An 18,930-nucleotide genomic window follows, 5' to 3' on the forward strand; every position below is an offset into this window, starting at 1 on the left:
TATATATATATATATATATATATATGTTAACATATTTACAGTGAAATCAAATAAAGGCAATACCAGTGAAGAGATGTGTACATACTGTTGAATAATAAACACTGTTGTAAAGGTACAACAAGTAGAAGGTTATAAGGCTGTGGCATTGAAAAAATGTGAAAAAGCTGAATAAACAAGTACACTATATATGTATGTGTAAATGTAAAATATTTGTACAGTAAGGTGTATATATATTTATAGATACACAAAAATAATAGTGCAGATGTATGTAAGGCACAATATGTGTGGAGAATGAGAGGTATAAAAATACAATATGTAATATGTACATTGTATGTATAATTGTACAGAAGTTATATACAGTGTTTATACAGTGATCTAACGGTGTAGTGTAGAGTTCAGTAGGAGGATGGTGGATGGAAAAAAGCTGACCCTGAATCTGCTGGTTCTGGTGCGTATGTTCCTGTTGATTAAACAGTTTGTGACTGGGATGTAAGGAATCCATGATGATGTTGTGAGCTCTGTGCAGACATCTGCTGCGATGAAGGTGCTTAATGGTATATATAGAGGAATTCATGTAAAAGCTGACTGCACTCTAGGCCTCCTCACCTAGATCAGATTCTTTACTAACACCATTGTGTCTGAATAAACACTAAATCTAGTATCTTCCCAGAAGAGTGGAGGTTATTATAAGGAAATAGGGACTAAATGTGGAATGAGATGTTTAAAAAGCACATATGAATCTTATTTTTTTAATTAGATTTTTAAAAAACTAGTAGACTACTAGAAGTTTTGAGCCTCCTTATACCCCTAATAAACTCTGATGAAACAAAACTGTTAACACAGGAGGACAATAACGTCAGGGTCATATAAAGGTGGCTTTTCCTTCTGACAGCAGCTCAATTACATATAGTCTCAGATTACTTCAGTCATGTGGAAATAATATTTATATATTTTTAAGTAAGCAATATAAAAAAAAAGACGGTACACATCCTGTATAATAGTGGCCTTGGCTTTGGCCAGCTGTGCAACAAAAAAAGCATACAGCTGTTTAAAGATCAATGACTAGCATTGTTTTTCTGCCTTCACATCTGGCAGGACTTCATTGTTCCAGACTATTAAAGCACGCATATCAACACGCCGTGCTTTTGTGATCTGGTCTGGTCTGGTCGAGAAGTAGCTCTGATGTACCTAATCTGGTTCTTATCAAGAACCTTTTTTCCAAATAACATAAAAGCTACTAAACAATACACTGTATAGCAAACACTAGTGACCTTTCAATGCAACTGTTTTTTGTGTGGCCCTGCAAATAACCCCCCAAAAAACATATTGAGAGTGACAAGTCACTCAGCACATAAATGTATTTGTATATAATACACTATACAGTATGGACAAAAGTACTAGGACACATGACATTTCCAGCCAGATCTGCTTCTTCCCCAAACTGTTACCACAAAGTTAAAGGCACACAAGAAGTCTTTAGATGCAACAGAATGACACTTTTCCTTCACCGAAAGTAGGGCACCTAGACCTGTTCCATCATGACAATGCACCTGTGCACAAAGCCAGCTCCATGAAGATATGATTTACATGTATTGGAGTGGAAGATCTCCTGCTATAGAGCTCTGACATCAACCGGATTTAATGTTGATCTTTTGGTTACATGTTTTTTTTCACTTCCTCTCCAGAATACAATGATATTTTTTTGGGAAGAACTCTTACGTTGTGGTATGGAAATGTAACCTGCTTGGTAAACAGGCATTGGACACACATGATGTGTCCCAGTCTGAACTTGCTAAGGTCAGCATAGCAGCGGTGTCGTAAGAAAAAGTGCAGACTCAGTGCTGCTTGTGTGCTGCCAAGACCCCCGCCATTATCAGCATCCCACACCCTGATGCCCACTTATCTGCAACACGCAGAAGAGCCAAGAACAGCTGGTGCAGAGAGAGAGGCCCAGTGAACATGTTCCACAGCGGTGTGCTCTGGCCTTTGGTGTGCCATTTCAAAGGCTGGTGAGATGCTCAAGAGCGGACAGAGCAGCTACATCCCGCACACTGTGCACAAGGCCAAGTGATGGCATTTAACTACCTGTCTCAAGCTAGTAAGCTGTGTTTTTTTTTTTTAGTTCTGCTTCGCAAGATCTTTATTTCATAATAGAGAGAGAACTTCGACTTCAGTAGTAGATGTTATGTTACATTGATTATGACTGTGTTGTCAAGAAGAGCCTTGTTTATTTATATAAATGGCAACAATATATGCAATTACAGTAAACTAATTTCAAATTAATTAATTATAATTAAAAAAAAATATTTATTAACTAACTAATTCAATCAATCAATCAATCAATCAATCATATTCAGTAACCTCTTTAGTCTAATCAGACTGGGGTGGATCCAAAGCTTTCAGGAACGAGTGGTGTGAACAGGAACACACACACACACACACACACACACACACACACACACACACACACACACACACACACACACACACAGGGGTCATTTTTTGTCGTTTGGGTTGCCAAGAATCAATAAAATGTATGAGTTTTGATTTTAATGTTGATGATGATATTGACAAACATAACATATAAGTCTACTATAATATTCATAATTGGGCTTTTTTTGTACATACAGTAGGTCTTCTTGGTTATACAAAAAATATATTAAAAAAAATGATTGGGACACCTGATATTTCCTGCCATGTGTGTTTCCTCTCCAAACTGTTACCACAAAGCTGGAGGAACACAAAACTCAAACCTGTTCCAGCATGACAATGCCCCTGTGCACAAAGCCAGCTTTATAAAGATATGGTTCCAATGGGAAGATACTATAGAAATGAAACTTGGATCAATTTTAGAGTAGTCAATGGACAGCTGGTATAGCAAGACAGATTTACTGTCCTCTAAAAAATAGCTCATCATACAGCCATTATTGTCCAAATACCAAAAGTAAGTACACCTTAAGTGAACATGTCAAAACTCTAAATCTAAATTGTCTGTATTCTGCGTGAGCACCATTGTTATCCAGCACTGCCTTAATTCTGCATGGAATTCACCAGAGCTGCACAGGTTGTTGCTGGGATCCTCTTTCACTCCTCCATAATGACATCACAGAGCTGCTGGATGTTAGACACATGGAGCTTCTCCATCTTACGCTTGAGAATGCCCCAAAGGTGCTGAATATGTTAAAATCTGGAGATATACTTGGCCACTCATCACCTTCATCTTCAGCTTCCTCAGCAAGACTGCTGTTGTCTTGGCAGTGTGTTTGGGGTCGTTATTATGTTGGAAAACTGCTGTTCGACCCAGTTTCTGAAAGAGGGCGTCATGTTCTGCTTTGGAATGTCACAGTACATGTTGAAATCTCTGTTTTCCTCAATGAACCTCAGCTCATGAAGCCTGACCCTGACCACTGTACTGTAAATCAGTGTTAGGGTGTTACTGATCTTCTTAAAGCCTCGGCCATCTTTGTGGAGAGCAACAATTCAAGTTTTTAAATCTTTAGAGTTCTTCGCCATGAGGTTCCTTGTTGAATATCCAGTGGTAAGTTGAAAATTTTATTCAAAGCACCAAGTTTTAACTGCTCATATACACGATACACAAATTTGTATGGTCCTGTCAAGCAGACAAAAACATGAACATGATGAATAGGACATGTGGCTTTGCATAGTTAAATGACGTACAGCTGTTATCACTTAGGGTGAACTCACTTTTTTGTCAGCTATTTATACAATAATGGCTGTATGTTGTTATTTTCAGAGGACAGTCAATCTGTACTGCTATACAAGCTGTACACTGACTACTCTAAAATAAATCCAAGTTTCATTTATTTAGTATCGTCCCTTGAGAAGATGGTTAAAAAGTAGGGTGAACTTACTTTTGTGTGATACTGTACTATACTTCTGACAATATAGTGTATGTTGTACATGACACTCATCTGTCTTCCCATCTACATCCAAGAAAGACTTGCACAAAAGGGACCGAGCACTTTTTCTCTGCCCATGAGCGTCCCATAGACTTTCTTAGGGCTTTTGTATATTCGTGTGTGTTCGTCAGTGAGAACGATGGAGGGGGATCTTGCCCTATGGCTCTCAGTCATCCCCAACCCCCATACACAGACATTTAAGTTGGAGATTGCGTCTTCTTTTGTTTGAGGATGCAGAGTAGATGGGATTAGTATAAACCCCCATCTCAACCCCCACCCCAAAAAGAAACCCCACCACTGCATTGTACAAGGGCCGAGACAGGGCGCTTGTTGCTGCCTTCTCTGGCTGCGCCCACTCCCGCTCCACAATGGCTGCCTTTTCAACCCAACCAACTCACAACAGAATGACAACATCCTCCTAGTTGTCTGTTTCTCTCACCTTCTCATCCATCCATTTTCATTCTTGCATCCCGACTCTTTCAAATCACTCCAAGTTTAACTTCTTAAACTCTCTTCGGTTCTTATAGAGCGTCTCGCAAAGGGCTCGTTCCTTCTCACCTCACTCTTAACCTTGCATTATTGCCCTATATAACATCATCAGCGACCATCTGCACTCTCCTCTCTCCATGTGCTTTATTTCCTCTCGCCAGTCACCGTGGAGCTACGAGCAGAAAACGGCGGTTGAGACAGAGACGGCCGCTATGTCCCGAGCGTCAGGAGATTGTGTCGTACCTCAGGGTAACAGGCCGTGCTGGTCTGGCATGCGGCACATCCCAAACTTCAGCTCCGCAGCTCCAGACACAGGCCCAGGCTGCTCCCACACTTAACATGTTGCGCTACCTACCCTTCGGCATGGCCAAATGTTTCTGCAGCTGCCCTTTTGTCCCTGCTCCTTGAGTAAACAAAGGACAGATACAAATTAATGACCTAAATTCACAATGCGCACAACAAGAGTGAGTCAGTATGACCCAGACACACAAATGAATATCTGCCATCTCTAATCAGATATAAAACATTTTCCAGCACTCAGCTTTTACCAAAAGGAGCATGTATATTATAGTGTATAAGTTTATTGCATCATTTCCTTCAACTTACCAATGAATCCTGTCAAGGAGAGCCTTGTTTATTTATATAAATGGCAACAATATATGCAATTACAGTAAACTAATTTCAAATTAATTAATTATAATTAAAAAAAATTATTTATTAACTAACTAATTCAATCAATCAATCAATCAATCAATCATATTCAGTAACCTCTTTAGTCTAATCAGACTGGGGTGGATCCAAAGCTTTCAGGAACGAGTGGTGTGAACAGGAACACACACACACACACACACACACACACACACACACACACACACACAGGGGTAATTTTTTGTCGTTTGGGTTGCCAAGAATCAATAAAATGTATGAGTTTTGATTTTAATGTTGATGATGATATTGACAAACATAACATATAAGTCTACTATAATATTCATAATTGGGCTTTTTTTGTACATACAGTAGGTCTTCTTGGTTATACAAAAAATATATTTAAAAAAATGATTGGGACACCTGATATTTCCTGCCATGTGTGTTTCCTCTCCAAACTGTTACCACAAAGCTGGAGGAACACAAAACTCAAACCTGTTCCAGCATGACAATGCCCCTGTGCACAAAGCCAGCTTTATAAAGATATGGTTCCAATGGGAAGATACTATAGAAATGAAACTTGGATCAATTTTAGAGTAGTCAATGGACAGCTGGTATAGCAAGACAGATTTACTGTCCTCTAAAAAATAGCTCATCATACAGCCATTATTGTCCAAATACCAAAAGTAAGTACACCTTAAGTGAACATGTCAAAACTCTAAATCTAAATTGTCTGTATTCTGCGTGAGCACCATTGTTATCCAGCACTGCCTTAATTCTGCATGGAATTCACCAGAGCTGCACAGGTTGTTGCTGGGATCCTCTTTCACTCCTCCATAATGACATCACAGAGCTGCTGGATGTTAGACACATGGAGCTTCTCCATCTTACGCTTGAGAATGCCCCAAAGGTGCTGAATATGTTAAAATCTGGAGATATACTTGGCCACTCATCACCTTCATCTTCAGCTTCCTCAGCAAGACTGCTGTTGTCTTGGCAGTGTGTTTGGGGTCGTTATTATGTTGGAAAACTGCTGTTCGACCCAGTTTCTGAAAGAGGGCGTCATGTTCTGCTTTGGAATGTCACAGTACATGTTGAAATCTCTGTTTTCCTCAATGAACCTCAGCTCATGAAGCCTGACCCTGACCACTGTACTGTAAATCAGTGTTAGGGTGTTACTGATCTTCTTAAAGCCTCGGCCATCTTTGTGGAGAGCAACAATTCAAGTTTTAAATCTTTAGAGTTCTTCGCCATGAGGTTCCTTGTTGAATATCCAGTGGTAAGTTGAAAATTTTATTCAAAGCACCAAGTTTTAACTGCTCATATACACGATACACAAATTTGTATGGTCCTGTCAAGCAGACAAAAACATGAACATGATGAATAGGACATGTGGCTTTGCATAGTTAAATGACGTACAGCTGTTATCACTTAGGGTGAACTCACTTTTTTGTCAGCTATTTATACAATAATGGCTGTATGTTGTTATTTTCAGAGGACAGTCAATCTGTACTGCTATACAAGCTGTACACTGACTACTCTAAAATAAATCCAAGTTTCATTTATTTAGTATCGTCCCTTGAGAAGATGGTTAAAAAGTAGGGTGAACTTACTTTTGTGTGATACTGTACTATACTTCTGACAATATAGTGTATGTTGTACATGACACTCATCTGTCTTCCCATCTACATCCAAGAAAGACTTGCACAAAAGGGACCGAGCACTTTTTCTCTGCCCATGAGCGTCCCATAGACTTTCTTAGGGCTTTTGTATATTCGTGTGTGTTCGTCAGTGAGAACGATGGAGGGGGATCTTGCCCTATGGCTCTCAGTCATCCCCAACCCCCATACACAGACATTTAAGTTGGAGATTGCGTCTTCTTTTGTTTGAGGATGCAGAGTAGATGGGATTAGTATAAACCCCCATCTCAACCCCCCCACCCCAAAAAAGAAACCCCACCACTGCATTGTACAAGGGCCGAGACAGGGCGCTTGTTGCTCGCCTTCTGGCTGCGCCCACTCCCCGCTCCACAATGGCTGCCTTTTCAACCCAACCAACTCACAACAGAATGACAACATCCTCCTAGTTGTCTGTTTCTCTCACCTTCTCATCCATCCATTTTCATTCTTGCATCCCCGACTCTTTCAAATCACTCCAAGTTTAACTTCTTAAACTCTCTTCGGTTCTTATAGAGCGTCTCGCAAAGGGCTCGTTCCTTCTCACCTCACTCTTAACCTTGCATTATTGCCCTATATAACATCATCAGCGACCATCTGCACTCTCCTCTCTCCATGTGCTTTATTTCCTCTCGCCAGTCACCGTGGAGCTACGAGCAGAAAAACGGCGGTTGAGACAGAGACGGCCGCTATGTCCCGAGCGTCAGGAGATTGTGTCGTACCTCAGGGTAACAGGCCGTGCTGGTCTGGCATGCGGCACATCCCAAACTTCAGCTCCGCAGCTCCAGACACAGGCCCAGGCTGCTCCCACACTTAACATGTTGCGCTACCTACCCTTCGGCATGGCCAAATGTTTCTGCAGCTGCCCTTTTGTCCCTGCTCCTTGAGTAAACAAAGGACAGATACAAATTAATGACCTAAATTCACAATGCGCACAACAAGAGTGAGTCAGTATGACCCAGACACACAAATGAATATCTGCCATCTCTAATCAGATATAAAACATTTTCCAGCACTCAGCTTTTTACCAAAAGGAGCATGTATATTATAGTGTATAAGTTTATTGCATCATTTCCTTCAACTTACCAATGAATCCTGTCATGTGGCTGCCTTTATATTTTAAGGATGGTGAAATCTGGGTAAATATTTCTTCTTAGAATTACGAGTTGATCCAACGCTGAAGCGTCACCGCACTAAAAGTACTAATTCACACGATTCTTATCAACTAGACGAGGAATCTCCAAAAGCGAAACGATCATCCAGAGTATTGCTTCATTTTTTTTATTAGTCAATTTTTTGCAATTGTTACCATCACTAACATTTTATTTTTAAATACTGAACACAATCTAATATAATCCGGTTTTAAAATGGCATCGCATTAAAAAAAAAAAAAAAAGTGGTCACTACTTTGTTACTGATTGATTCATTAATTAAATAGATTATGAGCATTTAATTTATGGCAAAACACCAGATATTAAATATACAACTTCTGTTTTCAAACAGGTATAGTAGAATTCACAGAAATGGATGAATGAATAAAAGAAAAAAAAACTCCTTTATGGTCTGAGAGGAAAATAATCGAGTCTAGAAAATCCTTCAGAAACGGAATATACATAAAGGTTTCTAAAAATGTTATATCTAATTAAAGATGTATGTGTGTGTATGTGTATAGAGGAGGGGAGGGGGAGCTTCTAGCTCAAGGCCATCTGTGACAGAAGCCTGTTGAGTAACGCGCTATGCCTTAAATGTGGTCAATATTTAGAGTATTTATAAGGCCAGGTTTGCCGAGCAAGAAGACAATAGATCACTCGGATTTGTTTTGCTGGAAAACTGTACTTGAGGAGTTTTGGCAGCAGGTTACGAGTGTGCGTGTGTCTGAGGAGACAGGAGGAGGGGCTGCTTTTCATCAAGCTGCTGCACATTTTCCCTGGTCCAGCCCACGGCTTTGCTGAAGCACCAGCCAGATATTAAAGCAGCAAATACATAAGCGCGCACACACATCCGGACAGTACCCAATTCAGAGACCTCACGCACTGGAAAACATGTTTCCACCCACTCAACATCTACAGTAAATACGATTATTCAACTGAAGGCAAAAACACTGTCTTGACAGTGTATAAATCATGATTTCTTCTGGCAGCTGGGGGAAAAAAATTGCAAAAAAAAAACCACTTCTCACAAATGAATGAAGGTACTTATAATTTATTGCAGTTTGCACACAATTTAAAAATTTCACCAACAGCACACCAAAAAGTACAAAACTAAACAGCCTCATAATTTACTTCCCTTGAGAAAATGAAACATACTATGATTGTCAAAGCTAACTGTCTAACTCCATAAAAAGAACAATGTGAACATACCAAAGTCTCAAAAGGGAAGCAAATACATGTGAAGTCAATCTGCCTCTTTTTCAGAATGCGATTGTCCTTTTTTTTTCTTTTTTTTGTTTGTTTTTTTTTGTTTGTTTGACATAACTATTTTTATTCTCTCCCACCTCCTACACACGGTTGAAATTTTTCTTTGTTCTTCTTCACACTGGCTGTTTCCAGTTTTCAAGTAAACTAAAGGTTCGTCTGTTTTGTGGACATGCTTCATACTTCGTTTCACAGCTTCACTGCCAGTGAACAGAAGTGAAATAAAAATACATCCAGTAACTTTGCCAGTTCCAGTTCTCCCGCTCTGAGCATCAGTAGGCTGTTAACAGTAGTTTAAGGCGGTCAAGTACGATAGTAGAAGCCAGCATAAAACGAAAGCAGGGAAAAAAACCTGTCTCAGAGAAAAAAAAAAAACACCCCCCCCAGCCGACAGTTGATAATTTCTTTTTTTCTTTCACATTTTAGAGTGCAAAAGGTAAAAGTACCATCGTGCAAAAACAGCACGAGGAGCGTGCGCTGTTGGCAAATCTCAACCCTTTTCACTAGCTGTTGCACCACCCTATTGTATACTGGGAAGCTCAGGGCCCTTGAGGCCGTCGAGGCACACGAGCTTCTCCACTCTCGCCTCTTTTCTCCTCTTGCTTAAACTTCACTCCTGCTCAAGTGTTAGTGTCTCGGGCTCCAACAGCGCTTTTCCAAATTTAGCTTTTCATCTCTCTCTCTCACTTTTTTTTTTTTTGCCTTTTCTTTTTTTTTTTTTTTTTTTTTTAACTAACAAATATCTTCAGCTTTTTGTTCAATGTTTCCACATTCAGTAAGAAAATGACAGCTGATGTTAATTTATACAAAAACAAAAGAATAAAGAAATATATTCTCCCAAAAAAAAAAAAAAACAGAAAATAAAATCACATACACAATGTTGAAAAAGAAGAAGAAAAAATAAAAATCAATCTACAGCAGTGTAACTATTTTATTCTTCAATAATCTAGCATTTATAGCTCTGGTAGTTATGTAATAATGTCAATTTGATCAAGAGTTAAAAATCTTAAAGGCATCTTTTCAGCATCTAATTTTTTTTTTGTTTTCAAGGTGCAACCAAGCATGGCAAACATTTTCTCCTGTTAAATAGGAACTATACAAACACACACCCACCCACCCACACACACTCTCTCTCTCTCTCTCTTAGAGCTCGGAGCTTTATGCTATTTGCTGATTCTTCAGTGTTCGCCATACACAGTAGATCTGCTGAGCCCATCTTTACAGGAACTGACACACTGTCATATGGGTTTTCATGGCAACTAGATCTTCATGGCCACAGAATTTGATGCAAGTGCCAATCGAACAGATAAATAAATAAATTACAAACAAACAAACAAACCAAACCAGAAAAAAAAGAAAAAGGAAAGAAAAAAAAAAGGCGACACTTTTTAAAATGCGAGTAAACATGACACGGAGACAGCAGTTGGAGACCAGCAGTGGAGAACAGCAGTGTGTGAGGAGGTGCTAAGCAGGAGCGGCACTAGCTTTGGAAAAGATGTTCAGAGAGATGAAGCCTCTGCTGACACCCAGCTCCATGCTACACACTCGAGATCGGTTTGGCCAGAGACGTACTCCAGCCTAACATCAGTGCATTAACACAATCTTCACAGCCCAGTAGAACATCGTAACAGGAGCCACTCTCTTGTAAGGGTTTTATATCATTAAAGAAAAAAGGAAAAAAAATCAAGAAAGGAAGCAAATGAGTTAATTAAAAAATACACTTTCCAATGCAAAACAACAACAAAAATAAGAGTTAAATAAAAATTCATGCAATTTCTACAGCTGTAATATTAAGGTAAATATATAATATATATTTATATTTTTTTTTATTTAAACAGACGGGTGCCCTGACTGTAATGACTTGGTCTATTACAGTGTACAGCAATACAGCAATTCACATCTTCTTAAATATACAGGTTGGACATCATGCAACAACAGATCCCATTTTTTTTTTGTTTGTGTTTTTTTTCTTTTTCTTTTTCGAAAACAAACCAAATATTTCTTAAAACACTACAGAAATCTCGATAAATGCAGCAAATGAAAACCCATTCTCAGCAGAAAAACAAGTGTTGAGGGTCTAAAAGAAAGACATTAACTCAGCCTGATCGTTAAATGATATAAAAAAACGTCTCAGTTGATATGGAAAAAAAAAAGAGGCTGTACATTGCATGAGTGCCTTTTGTCTTCTATCAGTCAAGTTTCCTATCACAAAAAAACAAAAAAAAACAACAAACAAACAAAACAAAAGAAACATACAAGAGCCTAAATAACACAAGCTTGGAGCTTTTTTTCGAGCGAACATCCTCGCAGGATTTTGAGGACTTGCTTGTTAACATACTGCGTTTGCGTGCATGGACACACACACACACACACACACACACACACACACACACACACACACACACACACACACACACACACACACGAACACACGCGCAGCTACTCTCACACACACCAGTATGAGATTTTTGCAAAATAAACGTATAGTAGTAGTAATAGTAGTAGTAGTAGTGCACGATATATACACATGCTCATTTATGAGCTTTATGTGTACAGGTCAATAGAGGATCGTAGTACCCGTTTAGTGTAATGTTGATCAGTTTTGAACTTCCTCAGTGTATTACCTGAAATCTTCATATGCGTTCTCATGGCATGGATGTTAAATAAAATCAAGGAGTGTACAAGTGTACCTTCATACACTGCCGAATCTAGATTTTGCACATTGACAGCTGTAGCTATCAACCTTTGTTGACTTGAAGGAAAAACAAATATTAAAAAAAATAAAAAATAAAAAAATAAAATAAAAAAACGCCACAAATAAATTGACCAGAAAATAAAAATCAGTAGTAACATTTTCATGTGCTAGTAAAGTGCAATTTAACGAGATAAGCAATGTGTATATATAAGAAACATGACTGATGCAGACCTCTCAACCATCTCCCTGCCTCCCTACTTCTTACCTCTCTGCCTCTCTTGTTTGCTCTGTCTTAACTAATAAAGCAGTTTATTTTTGTATTTTTTTTTTGCTTTCATTTCCACAGTTCTTGCGAGCTATCCTCAAGTGGCCAGTCTCGGAGAGTGGGAAGGCTGAGCGCCTCGCTCTTCACTGAGAGCGAGTTGACGAGTTCGCAGTGGAACTTGCGGATGTGACGGTACAGGTCTCCGGACTGCGTGAAGCGCCGCTCGCACCACTTGCAGGCATGCGGCTTCTCGCGCGTGTGCACCACGGCGTGTCGGCTCAGGTTGTGCGAGTATTGGAAGCTCTTGCCGCACGTGGTGCACGTGTAGGGCTTCTCGCCCGAGTGTGTCCGCTCGTGCCGTTTCAGCGTGTACATGCAAGAGAACGTCTTGCCACAGATGGAGCATGTGGGCACGTTGACGTCGCCGGTGGTCGGTTTCGTGCGTGCACCTTCCTGCTCGCGGAAGTGCGTGCTCAAGTGGATCTGCAGCACGTGCGGACTCGGGAACACCTTGTTGCACAGGGGGCACATAAAGATCTGCGCGTGCGCTGCACTCAACATGCCCGACACATAGGGCAGCAGCGGGCTCTCTTGCGCCCGCTCGTTCTCACCGCCTAGCACCTCGCCGTCTACCTCGTCCTTGCTGTCACGCTCCAGAGTGGCCTCTCGTAGTGCTGTCAGGTGGGCCTCCAGGCCGAGCCCTAGCCGCTGGACGCTGTGTCCATTGTGCCCAACGTGAATGCCGTTAGCATTCGCCGATTCTTCCTTCAAGCCGCTATGTTCCATCTCGTACTCAGTGTTGGGCAGCTCATCATCATCGGAGCCTGTGTCTTTCTCCACCTTCACTTGCACCAGAGCGCTGTGTAGACTGTCCGGAGTGGCCGAGCCGCACAAATATGGGTTCCTGGCTTCACCTGGAGTGGCGCTTATGCTTGATTTTACCGACAGATCGAGTGCGCAGTCACCGGTTGGACAGAGCGAACCTGTAGAGCTGCTGGGACTCGCAGCGGCGGCGGCAGGAGACTTGCCATGTGCCTCAGCCTCACCGGGGCTGGCCGTGCGCTCTGACGCCAGCCGTGCCCACATCCGGGCCGGCTCCGGCGGGCACTGGCTGTCCCTTTTGCTCTCATCCTCATCGTCGTCGCTAGCAAGCAGGTTGCCACTTCCGCCCTCGGAGATGCTCTCGGCTCGGTCCGAACAGCTAGAGGCGTCCTCCTCACGCCTGGTGCTGTCTGCCTCGGCCGTGGCCTTGTGTTTTAGCTTCTTTTTGCACACCTTGACGATGTCATACATATGCAGATAGCTGGCAGCAGCCAGTACGTCCTCCACGGGCAGGGACTTGAACTGCAGCTTGCCCTCATACATAAACTCGAGGAGCAGTGCGAACGCTGGCGCCGTTACAATGTCACTGTTCAGATGCACCACGTCCCGCTTGTCCAGCTGGTCCTTGTAGAAGAGATGGAAGTACATGCTGCACGAGGCCAGGACGGCACGGTGGGCGCGGAACTGGACATCGCCCACCAGCACGGTGGAGTCGCACAGGAAGCCCTGATGCCTCTGCTCACTCAGACACTGCAGTAAATGTCTGCTGTGGTCCGGAAACTCCATGCTGTCTTCATAACCTGCAACAGACCGTACATGTTAGAGGGGCTCTGGCAGAACAACAATTGTTTTGTTTGTAGCCCTGTGTGGAACTTCTCTTTTTTTCCCCCACCCGCTCCGTCCCCCTCTCTCTCTCTCTCTCTCTCTCTCTCTCTCTCTCTCTCTCTCTACCCCCATGCACACTCACTGGCTCTCACACACACACACAAACACACACACACACTTTAATTCTCTCTCCCTCCCCTCCCTCAATCCATCCCTGTGGGAACACTAGAAAAATGTTCACTGCAGAGCCGATATAAAAGGATTACAATCATTCAAGTAAAAAAAAAAAAATAAATAATAATAATAATAATAATAATATTCTTTATTTTTCCTATCAATCCTTTTTTATACTAAGAGAATCAATACACATTTCATCTACCCATCTAGGAAAGTAACTGCATTGAATGTCAGTAATAAATGTAAAGACTGCACATTCATTTCTTGGCACTTTTATAACATCTCTAAAGTTTTTATCTGTTGTGACAAACAGGCTTTTATTTTACACTCTCACGTAAAGTCCAGAATTAAAACAATTAAATGTAAATGAAAAATAGAATGAATACTTACAAACAATTTAAATGGGAAAAAAAAGATAAAATACCAAATTGATTTCAGTTGCGAGTGGAACTGTGAGAGTCTCTTGGTTCTAAAGCGAAGTCCTGATGCTACAGATTTCTGTTTGCGAGTAATTTCACCTTTTGTGCTCCTGGAGTAGTTATTTTTAATAACCCACTTTGGCCAGGATGGTGCGTTTGGGTAACCGTCTTGTAGGTACACAAACAGCTCAACGATGCAGTCACACTGCAGCAAGAATGCTAAGTACTGCCTTTAAGACTTCGCTAAGTGAAGTCTCAGAACATCAGGGCGACTTTCATTAAAGCGCTGATCGGCAGCCACCAAAATGAATTGACATCAAGAAACCTACCCAAAAAAATTAAATAAATAAAATACAAAAAGTGGAAAAAAGCAACCAAAATGAACACACTGACAATCCAAGTGCACAACTGATTTAAAATACCAATAAACCCAAAAAGAATAACAATAATTCACACCTGTTACCCGTGGAGACTGCTCCCTTCTCAAAAAATGCATCATGGGCACCATGTTCAACCAGCGAGCATAAATAAACTCATTTGAATCTTCATTCAAATCTGATTGGGATACCAAGCCAACCCCCCTTAAACAACGCTCAGACCTTCGTTAATGAGAGGCTTTGGTGGGGAGGACTTGGGACAGCCAACCCCAAGCCAACCCCTCCTCCTATTCTATCTCCTCCCCAAATCTTTGGAGAAATGGAACATCCTCCCCAAAGAAGAAGCTGCAGCAGATTTACAATACAATCACTTTAAGTGCCCTGTAGTCTACATCAATCCTAATCCTTAAGATGGCTAAAAATAAAGATTGTAGGACAGCTCGCAAGGTAGAAGCGATCAAATTAGGAGGCTCCGAGGACAGAGAGGGACGAAGAAGGAGGCTTATAAACATCTGATCCAGCTGACTGAGGCCATATGGCAGCTGCTGCCCAGATAAAGAGATTAAGACTAGGAGGAGTGCGATTACAGCTGTCTAGCCAATTCAGGCAGCTCAAATCTGCAAGTTCTAAATTAGTCACTACCAACACAAGAAAAAAAAAAAAAAAAAAAAAAAAGGACTGACAATTCTGTGCACTAATTGTAGGAGTTATTTCAGATTTTTAATAATTGATTTTTAGGTCAATAAATAAACAAAACAGAACATTGTATTTTGCTCAAATGTACTGAGATGAATATTTCAGCTTGCCAAAGAAATTCATTCATTTTACAAAAAAAAAAGCAACTTCTAAAGATTACAAAATATTTATTTAAAAATGACTAGACTGTATAAATAAATAAAAACGAAAAATCCTGCTTGTATTGAATTGACAAATTCCCAAAACTTTATTTCCTTTATACTTCACACAAACAGCAACAAACAATCGCACAACTGTTACAACCAATCTACTGTTCCGCATTCGTAGCGAGGCAAGCGAAACTAAAGCTAGCAGACCAAACAAGCAGCTTAATGAAAAGCTTGCTCGGTAACATTGTCCCGACAACAAGGAGCGTCACTCGTCCCCTGCCTGGTTACACTACACTGCTGCAAAATCCTTTACTTCCTATTTCACCCGACTTACATGCAACTGACTGATAACACAAGGGAAAAAAATAAATAAAAACTAAAGAAACAAGAGAGGGAAAGAAATGAGTTAAGGAAAGGCCAGCAAGCTCTCTATTCAGAAGCCACAGACCCCCTGGTACAGTACCTGCGGTTCGCATCAACTTGATTAAGTCCACTGTTGTGGTAGCGCCTGCTGTAGTTCCCTTCTCAAAATCAATGAAGGGCTAGTAGGAGGAGGAGGAGAGAAAGACAGAGAGAGCGAGAGAGAGAGAGAGCGCGAGAGAGAGTGCAAGAGAGAGAGAGAGAGAGAGCGAGAGAGATAGGGAGCAGGGAAAAAAATCAAACTGCGAGGGACAGATGCAAAGTGGAGGAGATGTTGGAGGGGAACGCGATGCCTCCTCCTGCACACAGATCCGCACACACACTAACTCGCAGTCTGTGCGGCAGAAGAAAAGACTGGGGGATGGCAGCCTGTCAGCTGCTCTGACATCATGTTCAGATGGAAATGCTACCTCCAGCTGTGCTCCTTTTAGTGCCATATGCTACTCCTCTACACTCTTGCCACCAGCCTCTCCTTTATACAACTTTGTTTCTCTTTCTCTCCCTTTAAAAAGGCGAAGGAGGGGTGTGCGGAGGGGGGAAAGGAACTGTTGAGAGGTGATTCTGTGGAAAACCGGCCAACTCCCCCCCCTCACCCCCTTCACTTGTAATCTCCCGGCAAAGGCGAACTTTAGAAAATAGGTCTGCGTGAAAGCCGACACTTTTTTTCTAACCTAGTTTCCTGCACGGAGAATTTAAATACCCTCAAGTTTTTTTTTTCTTTTCCCCTCTCTCTCACACTCACTCACTCTCTCATTCTTTTTTTCACTGCTCTCCTTCCAGTAACCATAAACAAAGGCCGGCACAGTGCATTTGCAAATGACAGATCCACGCAGATGATATTGTTTTCGACTACTTCATGGTTCACCGGCCGCACCATTACTGTCATTCATTCTCCTCACCCTCTGGACGACTCGCTGAGGAGGAGAAAAAAAATGAAAGAATGGACAAAGGGAGCGATCCTATAGAGCTCATGAGCAGGGCTTTAACAAAACAAAACAAAAAAAAAAGAAGAAGAAAAAGGTTCTTTAATGGGACTACTTAAGGCTTAGTTTAACTCCATGTTTTTACCCTTAATCACAGTTCAGGAGAATTGAAAAAGAGGAGAGAACGTTGCACTGTCTCAACCTACATCACTCAAACAAGTTATGTAGGATATATATAAAAATTAAAGTGTATATAAATATATATAATAATTATAAATAAATAAAAATATTTAAAAAATCCAGCAGTGATGACCGCAGTTTAGAAATTTTATTCAATAATCATCATTGGTAGAATTTTTGCCTTTTTCGAAAAAAAAATAAAATAAAATAAAATAAATAAATACAAATAAGTGCAAGGCAGATAAACTTCTCCAGCTTATTGCACCTGCCTCATTCCCATAGAGCAATCCCTGTCTTACTGTTACAATGAATCGATCATTCGTATAAGCGATCAACACACACACACACACACACACACACACACACACACACTCTACTGACATAACAACGAGTGTATGAGTGTGTGTTTTTCTCGATAACGTACCGCTGTTTGATCTATTTAAAGCGCTTGATATGAAGAAGCCCACAGCTGTGTGAGGTCTAATTGAACAGCATGCCGGAGAGAAACTTGTGTCCATGACATGCCAAACAAATGCGTTTGTTCCAGTCAGTCGTGTAACTTATCATTCTGTCTAAACTTACACAAATGAGAGATTGAGATTGGTTTTGGTTATTTATTTAACGGATGTATAATATAGATATTGTTAGAGAAGTGTGTGTGTGGTGCTGGTGGTATTTGCGTGTTTAGAGAAATCTAACGCGAATCTCTGGTTTCTTTTGGATACAGAGGTGTCGAGGACACACATACACAGAGCGAGCCGTGTGTGTGTGTGTGTGTGTGTGCACCGAGAACTGGAGGGGAGAAAGCTAGCTCGCAGCTAACACAGGAAAAAGTAAGGCAGCTACCTGCACTGTTACATTTCCCACAGCAGGCCCGGATTGAGCAGGCGCTCGCGCTCAGGCTACTCGCTCCCCACTCACTGGTTTTCTTCCTAAACACAACACAAGAGCGACTAAGAGAAAATAAATAAAATAAACCCCCCCAATAAAAGCTTTCCACCCTTTTCCAGCGTAACCCTGCTTCATATCTGATTCTACAGAGCGCCTCGCAATTAAAAAAAAAAAAAGAAGAGAAGAGAAGGCACTTACAGACCAGCGAGCTCCAACGACTTCCCACTTCCTCTGACCAAATACACGGCGGTGGAGGAAAAAACACCCCAGAAGAAGAAGTGAATTTGACTTTCAGCAGCTTTCCATATCCGCCGCGCTGCAGGAAACACGGAGCGGAGTAGAGCGGAGTGGAGCAGTGCGGAGAGAAGAGAGAGAGGAGCGCGGGGACAGGAGCGGCGGCGGCGGCGGCGGCGGTGGCCAGATGTTTCCGAGCTGTTGCTACTCAACTCTCCGGGAAAAGGAAAAAAAAAAAGGGGGAAGCGCTCGTGACTGGCGGCGTCCGAGGCCAATAGATGAGGCGAGGAGGACCGCCGAGGCGAATTGGAAGCTGCTGTCGAGTGGGAAAGAGGGAGGGATGTGTTCGTCTCCTCGGCGTAGGTTGACACCGGGTAACAGTGAGAAAGCAGAAAAAAAAACACACACACGGAGCGGACCTGGTTTCCAAGAAGAGAAGAGTGGCGCAGAGAGAGAGAAGGGAGAGGGAGAGAGCCGCGCGCGTAGGCTCATGGGCAATGTAGTCACGCGCGCAACGGCCACAAAGAACAGGTGCGTTATCCGGTTTCCGCCCCGCCTTCCACGGGTCACGTGACCGCCAGCTCCCGACCGTCTCCTGCGCGGCAGAGCAGCACCGCCTCTGATACACACCACTGTAACATGGGCATTGTGCTGGGCACGAGGAGGACAAGATTTCTTTTATTAATTATGTTTATATTTTTATTTATTTTGTT

At 41.7% G+C, this 18,930-nt stretch overlaps 1 protein-coding gene and 1 long non-coding RNA gene across 5 annotated transcripts; one reads left to right on the forward strand and one right to left on the reverse strand.

The window, feature by feature from the left end:
* Window positions 1-8,916: 8,916 nt before the first annotated feature.
* Window positions 8,917-18,696, reverse strand: zbtb18 (zinc finger and BTB domain containing 18). Of its 4 annotated transcripts, XM_046877198.1 has the most exons (3): window positions 18,182-18,696; window positions 17,939-18,024; window positions 8,917-13,726 (listed from the first exon to the last, which is right to left on the reverse strand). In XM_046877198.1, the coding sequence occupies exon 3, from the start codon at window positions 13,710-13,712 to the stop codon at window positions 12,174-12,176; it is 1,539 nt and encodes a 512-aa protein (XP_046733154.1). In that variant the 5' UTR covers window positions 13,713-13,726; window positions 17,939-18,024; window positions 18,182-18,696; the 3' UTR covers window positions 8,917-12,173. The 4 variants fall into 4 exon arrangements, with proteins under 4 accessions (XP_046733154.1, XP_046733163.1, XP_046733146.1 ...); XM_046877207.1 differs by lacking the exon at window positions 17,939-18,024 and having other exon boundaries at window positions 18,182-18,422; XM_046877190.1 differs by lacking the exons at window positions 17,939-18,024; window positions 18,182-18,696 and adding an exon at window positions 16,033-16,608.
* Window positions 17,500-18,260, forward strand: LOC124403455. Its single transcript, XR_006928897.1, has 3 exons — window positions 17,500-17,638; window positions 17,820-17,925; window positions 18,133-18,260. It is a non-coding gene; the product is annotated as an uncharacterized LOC124403455 (long non-coding RNA).
* Window positions 18,697-18,930: the final 234 nt, after the last annotated feature.

This window comes from Silurus meridionalis, chromosome 2 (genome assembly GCF_014805685.1).
Source record: "Silurus meridionalis isolate SWU-2019-XX chromosome 2, ASM1480568v1, whole genome shotgun sequence".
NCBI classification, from domain to species: Eukaryota; Metazoa; Chordata; class Actinopteri; order Siluriformes; family Siluridae; genus Silurus; species Silurus meridionalis.